We start from the raw sequence: 14,460 nt of genomic DNA, 5'->3' as shown, positions 1-14,460 counted from the left end.
TGGGCCAGCGCCAGAACATACATTGGTAAAGCTGCAGTCTGAACGCTTTGATTCATTGACGGTCATTCCATTTAATTTATTTTTATGAGCATGGCTTTATTTCTATTACAGCATATTGGATGACTGTTGGATCACCCAGCTCAATGTAACATCGCTAGGTTTAAAACTAAAGTTTATAACGTTGGTGAACATGTCGAGAGACAAATTGGAGTAATCAAGGTGACAGACAGTGACACATTCAATACCACCTTGCACACTCTTGCCTGCATCTAACTGATCTAGGGTGTAAATTAGGGTGTAAAATTAGTTTCTATTGGACAAATTCAGGTAGGTCTATCCCCGTTTCATTCCGTTTGCTTCCGTTTAGGAAAGGTTTTTCAACAGAATCGGTGGAATGAATACACCCGTGATCAAATCAAATCCCATTTTTTGGGTCGCATTCATATGTTCAGCAGATATTATTGCGGTTGTTGCGAAACGCTTGTGTTCCTAACGCCGACAGTGCAGTAATATCTAGCAATTCACAACAATACACACAAATCTAAAAGGAAATGAATGGAATTAAGAAATGGAATTAAGAAATATATAAATATTAGGACGGAGTGGCATTGACTAGAATACAGTATATACATATCAAATCAAAAATCGAATCAAATCAAACTTTATTTGTCACATGCGCCGAATACAAGTGTAGACCTTACCATGAAATACTTACTTACAAGCCCTTAAGCAACAGTGCAGTTCAAGAAGAGTTAAGAAAATATTTACCAAATAAACTAAAGTTAAAAAATAAGAATAAAAAGTAACACAATAAGAATAACAATAATGAGGTTATATACAGAGGGCACCGGGAACGAGTCAGTGTGGAGGCTATATACAGAGGGCACCGGTACCGAGTCAGTGTGGAGGCTATATACAGAGGGCACCGGTACCGAGTCAGTGTGGAGGCTATATACAGAGGGCACCGGTACCGAGTCAGTGTGGAGGATATATACAGGGGCACCGGTACCGAGTCAGTGTGGAGGCTATATACAGAGGGCACCGGTACCAAGTCAGTGTGGAGGTTATATACAGGGGGCACCGGTACCGAGTCCGTGTGGAGGCTATATACAGAGGGCACTGGTACCAAGTCAGTGTGGAGGCTATATACAGGGGGCACCGGTACCAAGTCAGTGTGGAGGCTATATACAGAGGGCACCGGTACCGAGTCAGTGTGGAGGCTATATACAGAGGGCACCGGTACGGAGTCAGTGTGGAGGTTATATACAGAGGGCACCGGTACCGAGTCAGTGTGGAGGTTATATACAGAGGGCACCGGTACCGAGTCAGTGTGGAGGCTATATACAGAGGGCACCGGTACCGAGTCAGTGTGGAGGATATATACAGAGGGCACCGGTACCAAGACAGTGTGGAGGTTATATACAGAGGGCACCGGTACCGAGTCAGTGTGGAGGTTATATACAGAGGGCACCGGTACCGAGTCAGTGTGGAGGCTATATACAGAGGGCACCGGTACCGAGTCAGTGTGGAGGTTATATACAGGGGGCACCGGTACCGAGTCAGTGTGGAGGTTATATACAGAGGGCACCGGTACCGAGTCAGTGTGGAGGTTATATACAGGGGGCACCGGTACCGAGTCAGTGTGGAGGCTATATACAGAGGGCACCGGTACCGAGTCAGTGTGGAGGTTATATACAGGGGGCACCGGTACCGAGTCAGTGTGGAGGCTATATACAGAGGGCACCGGTACCGAGTCAGTGTGGAGGTTATATACAGAGGGCACCGGTACCGAGTCAGTGTGGAGGTTATATACAGGGGGCACCGGTACCGAGTCAGTGTGGAGGTTATATGCAGAGGGCACCGGTACCGAGTCAGTGTGGAGGCTATATACAGGGGGCACCGGTACCGAGTCAGTGTGGAGGCTATATACAGAGGGCACCGGTACCGAGTCAGTGTGGAGGCTATATACAGAGGGCACCGGTACAGAGTCAGTGTGGAGGCTATATACAGAGGGCACCGGTACAGAGTCAGTGTGGAGGCTATATACAGAGGGCACCGGTACAGAGTCAGTGTGGAGGCTATATACAGAGGGCACCGGTACAGAGTCAGTGTGGAGGTTATATACAGAGGGCACCGGTACAGAGTCAGTGTGGAGGTTATATACAGAGGGCACCGGTACAGAGTCAGTGTGGAGGTTATATACAGAGGGCACCGGTACAGAGTCAGTGTGGAGGTTATATACAGAGGGCACCGGTACAGAGTCAGTGTGGAGGTTATATACAGAGGGCACCGGTACCGAGTCAGTGTGGAGGTTATATACAGGGGGCACCGATACCGAGTCAGTGTGGAGGATATATACAGGGGCACCGGTACCGAGTCAGTGTGGAGGCTATATACAGAGGGCACCGGTACCAAGTCAGTGTGGAGGTTATATACAGGGGGCACCGGTACCGAGTCCGTGTGGAGGCTATATACAGAGGGCACTGGTACCAAGTCAGTGTGGAGGCTATATACAGGGGGCACCGGTACCAAGTCAGTGTGGAGGCTATATACAGAGGGCACCGGTACCGAGTCAGTGTGGAGGCTATATACAGAGGGCACCGGTACGGAGTCAGTGTGGAGGTTATATACAGAGGGCACCGGTACCGAGTCAGTGTGGAGGTTATATACAGAGGGCACCGGTACCGAGTCAGTGTGGAGGCTATATACAGAGGGCACCGGTACCGAGTCAGTGTGGAGGATATATACAGAGGGCACCGGTACCAAGACAGTGTGGAGGTTATATACAGAGGGCACCGGTACCGAGTCAGTGTGGAGGTTATATACAGAGGGCACCGGTACCGAGTCAGTGTGGAGGCTATATACAGAGGGCACCGGTACCGAGTCAGTGTGGAGGTTATATACAGGGGGCACCGGTACCGAGTCAGTGTGGAGGTTATATACAGAGGGCACCGGTACCGAGTCAGTGTGGAGGTTATATACAGGGGGCACCGGTACCGAGTCAGTGTGGAGGCTATATACAGAGGGCACCGGTACCGAGTCAGTGTGGAGGTTATATACAGGGGGCACCGGTACCGAGTCAGTGTGGAGGCTATATACAGAGGGCACCGGTACCGAGTCAGTGTGGAGGTTATATACAGAGGGCACCGGTACCGAGTCAGTGTGGAGGTTATATACAGGGGGCACCGGTACCGAGTCAGTGTGGAGGTTATATGCAGAGGGCACCGGTACCGAGTCAGTGTGGAGGCTATATACAGGGGGCACCGGTACCGAGTCAGTGTGGAGGCTATATACAGAGGGCACCGGTACCGAGTCAGTGTGGAGGCTATATACAGAGGGCACCGGTACAGAGTCAGTGTGGAGGCTATATACAGAGGGCACCGGTACAGAGTCAGTGTGGAGGCTATATACAGAGGGCACCGGTACAGAGTCAGTGTGGAGGCTATATACAGAGGGCACCGGTACAGAGTCAGTGTGGAGGTTATATACAGAGGGCACCGGTACAGAGTCAGTGTGGAGGTTATATACAGAGGGCACCGGTACAGAGTCAGTGTGGAGGTTATATACAGAGGGCACCGGTACAGAGTCAGTGTGGAGGTTATATACAGAGGGCACCGGTACAGAGTCAGTGTGGAGGTTATATACAGAGGGCACCGGTACAGAGTCAGTGTGGAGGTTATATACAGAGGGCACCGGTACAGAGTCAGTGTGGAGGCTATATACAGAGGGCACCGGTACAGAGTCAGTGTGGAGGCTATATACAGAGGGCACCGGTACAGAGTCAGTGTGGAGGTTATATACAGGGGGCACCGGTACAGAGTCAGTGTGGAGGCTATATACAGAGGGCACCGGTACAGAGTCAGTGTGGAGGCTATATACAGAGGGCACCGGTACAGAGTCAGTGTGGAGGCTATATACAGAGGGCACCGGTACAGAGTCAGTGTGGAGGTTATATACAAATCAAATCAAATCAAATTTATTTATATAGCCCTTCGTACATCAGCTGATATCTCAAAGTGCTGTACAGAAACCCAGCCTAAAACCCCAAACAGCAAGCAATGCAGGTGTAGAAGCACGGTGGCTAGGAAAAACTCCCTAGAAAGACCAATACCTAGGAAGAAACCTAGAGAGGAACCAGGCTATGTGGGGTGGCCAGTCCTCTTCTGGCTGTGCCGGGTGGAGATTATAACAGAACATGGCCAAGATGTTCAAATGTTCATAAATGACCAGCATGGTCGAATAATAATAAGGCAGAACAGTTGAAACTGGAGCAGCAGCACAGTCAGGTGGAAGTTGAAACTGGAGCAGCAGCATGGCCAGGTGGACTGGGGACAGCAAGGAGTCATCATGTCAGGTAGTCCTGGGGCATGGTCCTAGGGCTCAGGTCCTCCGAGAGAGAGAAAGAAAGAGAGAAGGAGAGAATTAGAGAACGCACACTTAGATTCAGGGGGCACCGGTACAGAGTCAGTGTGGAGGCTATATACAGAGGGCACCGGTACAGAGTCAGTGTGGAGGCTATATACAAAGGGCACCGGTACAGAGTCAGTGTGGAGGTTATATACAGGGGGCACCGGTACAGAGTCAGTGTGGAGGCTATATACAGAGGGCACCGGTACAGAGTCAGTGTGGAGGCTATATACAGGGGGCACCGGTACCGAGTCAGTGTGGAGGCTATATACAGAGGGCACCGGTACCGAGTCAGTGTGGAGGCTATATACAGAGGGCACCGGTACAGAGTCAGTGTGGAGGCTATATACAGGGGGCACCGGTACAGAGTCAATGTGGAGGCTATATACAGAGGGCACCGGTACAGAGTCAGTGTGGAGGCTATATACAGAGGGCACCGGTACCGAGTCAGTGTGGAGGCTATATACAGAGGGCACCGGTACAGAGTCAGTGTGGAGGCTATATACAGGGGGCACCGGTACAGAGTCAGTGTGGAGGCTATATACAGAGGGCACCGGTACAGAGTCAGTGTGGAGGCTATATACAGAGGGCACCGGTACCGAGTCAGTGTGGAGGCTATATACAGAGGGTACCGGTACCGAGTCAGTGTGGAGGCTATATATAGAGGGCACCGGTACAGAGTCAGTGTGGAGGCTATATACAGAGGGCACCGGTACAGAGTCAGTGTGGAGGTTATATACAGAGGGCACCGGTACAGAGTCAGTGTGGAGGCTATATACAGAGGGCACCGGTACCGAGTCAGTGTGCAGGCTATATACAGAGGGCACCGGTACAGAGTCAGTGTGGAGGTTATATACAGAGGGCACCGGTACAGAGTCAGTGTGGAGGCTATATACAGAGGGCACCGGTACAGAGTCAGTGTGCAGGCTATATACAGAGGGCACCGGTACCGAGTCAGTGTGCAGGGGTACAGGTTAGTTGAGGTAATCTGTACATGTAGGTGGGGGTGAAGTGACTATGCATAGATAATAAACAGCAAGTAGCAGCAGTAGGTGGGGGTGAAGTGACTATGCATAGATAATAAACAGCAAGTAGCAGCAGTAGGTGGGGGTGAAGTGACTATGCATAGATAATAAACAGCAAGTAGCAGCAGTAGGTGGGGGTGAAGTGACTATGCATAGATAATAAACAGCAAGTAGCAGCAGTAGGTGGGGGTGAAGTGACTATGCATAGATAATAAACAGCAAGTAGCAGCAGTAGGTGGGGGTGAAGTGACTATGCATAGATAATAAACAGCAAGTAGCAGCAGTAGGTGGGGGTGAAGTGACTATGCATAGATAATAAACAGCAAGTAGCAGCAGTAGGTGGGGGTGAAGTGACTATGCATAGATAATAAACAGCAAGTAGCAGCAGTAGGTGGGGGTAAAGTGACTATGCATAGATAATAAACAGCAAGTAGCAGCAGTGTACATGTAGGTGGGGGTGAAGTGACTATGCATAGATAATAAACAGCAAGTAGCAGCAGTGTACAAAAAGGGGGAGGTCAATGTAAATAGTCTGGTGGCGATTTTATTCAATGTTCGGCTTGGGGGTAGAAGCTGAGTCTTTTGGTCTTAGACTTGGCGCTCCGGTACCACTTGCCGTGTGGTAGCAGAGAAAACACTATCTATAACTTGGGTGACTGGAGTCTCTGACAATTTTATGGGCTTTCCTCTTATTATATAGGTCCTGGGTGGCAGGAAGCTTGGCCCCAGTGATGTACTGGGCCGTACGCTCTACCCTCTATAGCACCTTACGGTCAGATGCCGAGCAGTTGCCACACCAGGCGGTGATGCAACCGGTCGGGATGCTCTCAATGGTGCAGCTGTAGAACCTTTTGAGGATCTAGGGACCCATGCCAAATCTTTTCAGTCTCCTGAGGGGGAAAAGGTGTTGTCGTGCCCTCTTCACGACTGTCTTGGTATGTTTGGACCATGATAGTTTGTTGGTGATGTGGACACCACTTCAGCCCCATTGATGTTAATGGGGGCCTGTTTTTCCTTCCTTTTCCTATTGTCCACGATCAGCTCCTTAGTCTTGCTCACATTGAGGGAGAGGTTGTTGTCCTGGCACAACTAATGTAGTTGGGGTTTTGTGTGGAACATATCAGGTACATTTCGTAAACCTTTAAGCATAACCTTAAAATTCATCCACTGACTTTTATTCCACAAACAAAGGTATACTGACAGCAGATTTTCTACAGAATGTGCTAGAATGCAATGAACTTCACACCCCAGACTGTGCTTGGCATGTAGTGCTGTAATGACCATAAATTACCACCAGAGGGTGATCAATGCCTGTGTATCATAGACCATATGTGCTGTGTATTCCATCCTCCCAACAGCAGTATGTTATTGATGTATAAAGACAGAAGAAATGTAAGCACATGTTCATACAGAGTAAAATTGCAGAAATGGAGAAAGACATGACTTTTGATGTTAAATCCTATTTTACACAGCAATCAAGTCATCATGTTTAATATTTACTGAACAATTGAACAATTATAATAGTTGTATTATATAAATGAAATACAATATCCTCTAGCAAGCCCTGGAAATCCACATACATTTCTAGAAATCAGCTCTAGACAAGCTACATAATGATATTCAGATTCCATAGTGCACAGTGCTGATTCAGTTTAGAGGGTTTATCAACCTATCCAGCTGAAATGAAATATGCTAATAGGTTATTTATCCTTGCTGTCTGAAAAAACATTAGGGGAACAAAACTGCAAAGAGCATCTGCATTTCAATCCCAAAACAGAGCACAGCAGAGCAACACGATGAGCAGAGCAGCACAAACCTAGATTGCATCCCAAAAGGCATCCTATTCCCTACACAGTGCATTACTTTTGACCAGATCCCTATGGGCTCAAAAGTAGTGAACAATGTAGGGAATAGTGTGCCATTTGGGATGAAGAACTAATGGCCTAGGAATATTGAACATAACGGCCACCACTGCCTCTGCTCTGACCCTCCAAAGTGCTGGCCGGATAAAACAACTAAACAGAAACACCTGCATATGCCTCTTGTTTCTCCTCATCACAAGAACATAAACCCTGCTGATGGAGCACAGCATTATGGGGCTTTAACTTAACACGGAGGTTTTCCAGAAATCTTGGTTGACGAGACTCCTTGATGTCCAGCTTATCCCTCATGATTGGTCATGGTTTTCTGGAAAAGCTGGACATTTGGGGAGTAACTGGAATTTTGCAACACAATTTCTGTTAAATCAGCCCCATAGTTTGCACATCTAATACCCTAACCCTGACCCCCTCCTTCTCACAGCTCTATCTCTGTTAACCCCAGATGCCCAACCAAGCGGACCTCTTCTTTATGTTCCATTGCTATGGACCCGTTTCGCCTGATGGTTGTGAAAACCTAAGCTGTGTGTGAATGTCTTGGCGGGGGTTACCGTTAATCAAGCTGCCGTGCCACATAACGTCTGCTCCTGTGAAAACACTGCCTGTGCTCTCCTCTCACACAGAAAGCCATCAGGGCCCCCATTAAAGCCATCATTGAGCACAGTTATTTTCTGTGCTTGATAGTCCTCCGTGTTTTACTGAGCCAGGCACTGCTCTGAGAGGTGTGTGGCAGGCAGGCCAAGCAGTAGCAGCAGACAGCAGTATGGTGGATTCCGAGTGTTCTATGAGTTCAGTGCGTTCCCCGCTGCTCCTCCCTCGTCAGGCTGTGGTGGATCTGGAAGGCTGGCTGGGTTCCAGAACCCTGGCCTCTACCTTCTGTGCTCCGCTCAATAGCATCATGGGACGCACCCACCACCGAGAGATCTGCATTGCTTGATGCTCTCATCTGGTAGCCATGATAGCACATTTGCATACCTAAGTATGTAAAAACGGAGAGATCATTTCAGACCACTGTGCCCATATCGATCCATACTTTTATTCCCTGGGATATTTTACTGATAGTTTTTACTGATTATACAACATTTTTAAGAATGATGACCCTTAACAATAGATGTTTTTTATATATATATTCAGTGCTTTCATCTAATTCAGCTCGTGAATATACTAAGTCCCTATTAAGTTCCAAATAAAGTAACACGGTTGACTGTAACACGGTTGACTGTAACATGGTTGACGATTTTGACAGGGCGAATTGAAGCTTGTTGTGTGCAACAGGGTGTGGCAATTTAATGCAAGCATCACAAAAAAAATGTAATTGTTTAAAAATTTCTAGCATGTTTATCTATGCATAACAGGGCTGATGTGTTATGCTCAACCCGCACAGGTTTCCACCACAAAATTCCCCAAAATGGCCAAAAAGAGTAGTACCAGCTCACCTGCTTTTACACTATGATTTGACTATTAGATTAGATTTGTATTTTATTTTAATTTTTCAATAATTTATTTTATTGGTTTGAGGTTGTTAAGTCATTGAAATTTAGAGCTATTTACCTTTTAAAATATTGTCCTAGTAGTACCAGCTGTGCAATTTGCTGATGGTCCCTAACTAGCCCTGAGGGGATATCAAATGTCAAACCAAATTGACCATAAGCATTACGATTGGGTCGAGTGTATCTGCGCTCTGAATTGATGATTACTTGGGTGCTGCCAGGTGTGGGCATGTGGGCAGGATTCAAATAAACCCAACCCACCGTTCCGTTCATTCTGTGACGTACTTTTTTTTCCTTATCCTCTCGCAAATGACCAAAATTATCCTATTTACACTTTATAGTCCATTTTGACACTAGAATAAATGTTTCTGTCTCATGTGGATGCCATATAGGCCACTTTCAAAACAAGAAGTTGCTTTTTTAGGGGCAATACCTCTTTAAAGGGAACTTCATTTAATAGGACAGGCTTTTAACATTCAATAATGGTGTACAATTTCTACTTAAAAGTGACACTCTTTTTGTGGAATGACCCACATGCCTTCTTGGGAAAATGTGATTTATATAAGCCAAGCATACCTAGCCAAAATGCTCCCTTTAAACACTAAGATGCACTGTGCAAGGTGACATGTGATGATGTCATTGCAGATGCTATTTGCCAAGCATTCTAGTGTTGCTTGTATATTTCATGGATGCTGCCTCTCATCTGTGGAATGTCTCTATTGAATTGTTCAAGTGTGCGTGGCCATATTCTGGGTTATATTTGGTTCCGCCACCCCATCTGGTGTTGGCACCCGTCCTCAGTTCTGTTGCCAAAATGCGCTGTAGTTAAAGAAACAGAGGGGAATGCATATGTGGCTGATCATGTCGCCTTTAGCCTTGTACACCTACTAACATGATGAAAGAATATTATAGGATGAGAAGAACTTAGGTTGTGTCCCAAATGGCACCATTTTACCTTGATAGTGCATTACTTTTGGCCAGAGCCCTAAAGGAAATAGGTTTCCTTTTGAGACACACCCTAAGTCATTGTCATCCTGCAGTATTCTCTCAGCATGTTAGTAGGTGTACAAGACTAAAGTCTACATGATGAGAGCCACATATGCATTCCCCTCTGCATCTTAGTGAACTTTGACCTTATCCACCAGGGATAAGATTTTTAAACACCTCTTTCTCTGTTTCCATTTGATATTAGTCACATGATGCAATATATAGTATATGTTCAACCACTTGAAGAGTTTATTTCCAAAACACTATATCCACCAATTTTTCACCAGAAATGATTTCTTATGGGTACCTTCATATCTGTGTAAAATATGACTGTTTTTGGATTTTCAATTAATAGATTTAGGTGTGTATTAAAATGTGTTTTTCTGCTAAATGCTATGTATCCAAGAATTGTTCTTTAAACAAAGCTAATTTACCAACATTTCTGAAAATGGATATACAGTGTAGCGTTTTGGAAAGAAACTCTTCATTTGTTCTAGTCATTCTATACATTGTGAGTGTTCCTTTTGATGTGTTGTGTGCAGGGTTGGACTGGGAGGATATAACATTTATTATCAGACACCTCAGACTAACCTGTCTTTTCTTCCTTCCATTGTTTGTCACATAATGAAATACATGCTCAATATATTTATATGAGCTGGTTCGAGTCTGACATTCTGAGTGTTATTCCTGTTAATATGTTATGTTCCAGGGTTGACCTGGGAGGATGAGACTGCCCAGCAGATCCTGTCCAAGGAGCTGTCTAAGCTGAGGAAGATCCCCTACAGACGCCTGCAGGACTCCAGCCCCCCTGTTTACAGCAGCAGCAAATCCAGGTCACTGTTCTGGCATGCAGCACAATCCATTACACATGTGCATTCACACATGGACCAGTGGTGGCTGCTGAGGGGAGGGCGGCTCACAATAATGGCTGGAACAGAGCAAATGGAATGGCATCAAACACATGGGAACCATGTATTTGATACCATTCCACTTATTCCGCTCCAGCCATTACCAGGAGCCCGTTCTCCCCAATTAAGGTGCCACCAACCTCCTGTGACACGGACACAACACCTACAGACGCAGACAGGCATGCATGCACGTACGACAGACAGGCATGCACGTACGTATACACACACACACACACACACACACACACACAAACAAACATATAGTGCAAACCTCAATAGGACATTGATTTATGCTTCAGACTCCAGGAGGGCACATGCAATGAGATGACTGATGAGCTACAGTATCTGCCCTGCCCACCACTGGTTTAGGTCTGAATGGTCTAGTCTATCTCTGGATAGTCCACATTATCTGTCTGTGTCTTCATGTGTCTCTTTCTGTCTCTCTCTCGTTCTCTCATTCTCTCTCTCTCTCTTTCTGTGTCTTCATGTGTCTCTTTCTGTCTCTCTCTTGTTCTCTCATTCTCTCTTTCTCTCTCTCTTTCTGTGTCATCATGTGTCTCTTTCTGTCTCTCTCTTTCTCTATCTAGTTCTCATTGTCTCTGTCGCACTCAGCCACACCACTCATTCTTACTCTCTAACTCTGCTTGTCTGGTCCAGACCCTCTACCCAGGCTATGGACTTAGGACACCGGAGGATCAAGCCAGTGGAGGTGGAGCTCAGTAGAAACCTCCAGAACTACCTGCAGCGTCTGGGCCTCCTTCCCCAGGCCGCCTCCCCCACCAGACCCAAGGGCCCCAGTAAGGTGGGGGCCACTGACCATCCTCAGGCCCCTCCAGACCCCTCCTTGCACCTGCTTTAGCCTACGATGAGCTGCTGGACCATGTTTTACTTCTACATGCATGGACATCTCTATACACACACACACACACACTCACAAACACACTAATGTACACACACACACACACACTCACAAACACACTAATGTACACGCACACACACACTCACAAACACGCTAATGTACACACATAGACACAGACACACACACACACACAAACACACTAATGTACACACATAGACACACACACACACTCTCACAAACACACTAATGTACACACACACACACTCACAAACACGCTAATGTACACACATAGACACACACAAACACACACAAATACACTAATGTACACACATAGACACACACACACACTCTCACAAATACACTAATGTACACACATAGACACACACACTCTCACAAACACACTAATGTACACACATAGACACACACACACACAAACTGACACAGCGGGAGCTGTGGATCCTCTTTATTACTCTGTATCATTATCTATCCACTTCTGAAGGTTGGTGAATGAATGGCTGTTGGTTGACCATTCACAGGGATAGTTTCCTGCTGGATTATTATGAGGAGATAATGCCCCCCGAGGGTTCAGGAGTTCACTTCCTTAATTAATAACGTCCACATGATGGGCTCTGTGTCATTTCTGTTCAGGGGGGTGACCAACATGGCCTAGCTGAATGAGAGAGCCAAACCCCTGCTGAGGGCCAGGCATTGAGGGGTTGGGAAGGGTACCCCTTTATTTATGAAGGATAGGGTTGATGGCAACCAAGGGGGAGTTGCCTTTTGTTTAAGACAAACGTACGGGAGATGGATGGATATTGGAATGTTGTTGACCCATCCCTATACTATACTTCAATAGTAGATCATATAGGCTTATTTTACTGTTAACATTATCAATTAACCTTTCATTTGATGCTGGTGTATTACCTGGGGATTTAAGTGAAGCACTAAGTAAAGACGAACACGTTTGATTTATTTGGTCACGGCACTTTCAATACCAGGATAGTGGGTTCGATTCCCGGGACCACCCATACTTACAATCTATGCATGCATGACTTTAAGTCACTTTGGATAAAAGGGTCTGCTAAATGGTATATATTATTATTATTATATATTATTTGGTAACGCTTTCTATGAAGTACGTGTATTATGCTTTATAATGTCATTTATGATGCCTTATAATACACTTATAATGTGTTTATTTATTATCTTGCAGAGTGACCGTTACCCATCTGGGGTCTCCTCTGACTACTACTGGCCCAAGTCCCAGGGAGAGGCTAACTTCTCCCCACTGACATCCTTCCAGCCTCCCTACCAGGACAGATCTTCTGCGGGGGATGGAGACCTCCTTGTGGCTGCTCTCAGACACTACCTGTCTGGGCAGGTACCATCTCAGACCGGGGTGTCCACCAAGGGCCCGGTCCTGCCCTCCCTTCGCCTACGCCCCTCCTACAGCAACAGTATAGACAGTACTGGGCCTAAAAAGACCTCTCAATCTCAAACACCTAACCTGGACAGACTTCTACTCCTCCAGACAGCTGGAGCCAGCCAACTCTCTGCTCCCAAGGACCCCCTCAGTACAGTGGATGGTATGTGCCTCATTAAAAATGCTTTCTTCCTCTTTTACTGTACAAGTTGTTCCTCATTATTTCACTGTGAACAGATGATCACCATTAGTAGTCATGTATGCATCCACTGGAAATAATGGTATAGCATTAGTTGTTAAAGGAATAATCCACTCAAAATATGTTTTATTATTCCACTGTTGATACAGTCCCAAAATGTTTTGCATGTCAGCAATCATGATATAGAACTTTCAAAACGCTAATCGTCACTGCCGGTGTCGTGCATTTAGTATTTCTGCCTGCTTGAACGGCAATAGCTGAGACACACATGAAAACAGGAAATGTTTTCGATGGAACATCTCTCAGAGGTGCACTAAAACGATATACCACGATACCAGCACCCTGGTCTATAGTAGTGCGTTATAGGGAATATACCTCCATTTGAGACACAACCATTGATATACTGTAGGTACTCTACCATAGTTATAACCCTTCCTCTCTCGAATCCCTCTTCTCTCCTCCTCTTATCCCCACTTCTCTTCCTCTCTCCTCCACAGAGGTGTTCATCCAGAAGGTTCTGAAGAACGTGGGCAGACACGACGTGGACGTGGACGACCTGAGTCCTAAAGACCTGGACCAACTCTCTACGCTGATCACTGACGCCCTGCAGGTAGAATAAACAATAACGTCTCGATACTTGTCTTTCTTACTGTAATGCTCACACCTTTCTTACTGTAATGCTCACACCTTTCTTACTGTAATGCTCACACCTTTCTTACTGTAATGCTCACACCTTTCTTACTTGATTTCACTGATTTAGCTGATTTCTGGGGAAGGTTTTACTTGGTATGAATGTGATATGTGGTTGCCTCACCTAGCTACCTTGTTGATAAAATAATACATGTAAATGCAGGTAGTGGATCAAGAACATACCCAAGCCCAGTCCAGAGCAGGACCCAGAGACCTGGGGGAGGAAGGGAACGAGGGGCCTGGAGGAGAAGGGCCTGGGGAACAGGAGGAGAAGGAGGAGAGTGTCCCTCCATCCACCACAGAGAATACGGCGGAGAGCACTCCAGTAGAGGAGGCTGTGGTCCAAGGTACTTAACCCTGACCGACTGGGAGGAGCCCTCCATCTGTAGTATTATCCCATAGTTCTCTCCAACCCCTTTATCTGCTGCTTGTCTATCGATGCCAACTTCAGGGTGACTGGTTCAGATTGGCTGTTCTGTTCATTTTAAATGCAGTCAGACTTACTAGCAAAAAGTATCAGCTGAAAACGGTGAAAGGGAGAGTATACTGTATCTGCATGCTATTTGAGATATGCAAAGTTGGTGTGCTTTCTGCT

At 46.3% G+C, this 14,460-nt stretch overlaps 1 protein-coding gene across 2 annotated transcripts in view; it reads left to right on the top strand.

Annotated features, from left to right (window-relative positions):
- The window catches only part of LOC109872172 (receptor-type tyrosine-protein phosphatase N2), a 161,562-nt gene that overhangs the window by 29,914 nt on the left and 117,188 nt on the right, over positions 1-14,460 (top strand). For both annotated transcript variants that reach the window (XM_031807032.1, XM_031807031.1), the window contains exons 4-8: positions 10,496-10,619; positions 11,352-11,496; positions 12,767-13,139; positions 13,673-13,785; positions 14,029-14,212. In XM_031807032.1, the coding sequence (XP_031662892.1) occupies positions 10,496-10,619; positions 11,352-11,496; positions 12,767-13,139; positions 13,673-13,785; positions 14,029-14,212 (939 nt within the window). The remainder of the gene's footprint in view (positions 1-10,495; positions 10,620-11,351; positions 11,497-12,766; positions 13,140-13,672; positions 13,786-14,028; positions 14,213-14,460) is intronic.

Source organism: Oncorhynchus kisutch, linkage group LG27 (genome assembly GCF_002021735.2).
Source record: "Oncorhynchus kisutch isolate 150728-3 linkage group LG27, Okis_V2, whole genome shotgun sequence".
NCBI classification, from domain to species: Eukaryota; Metazoa; Chordata; class Actinopteri; order Salmoniformes; family Salmonidae; genus Oncorhynchus; species Oncorhynchus kisutch.
The sequence above is the reverse complement of the archived record's forward strand: the minus strand, read 5'-3'. Positions and strand labels throughout refer to the sequence as shown.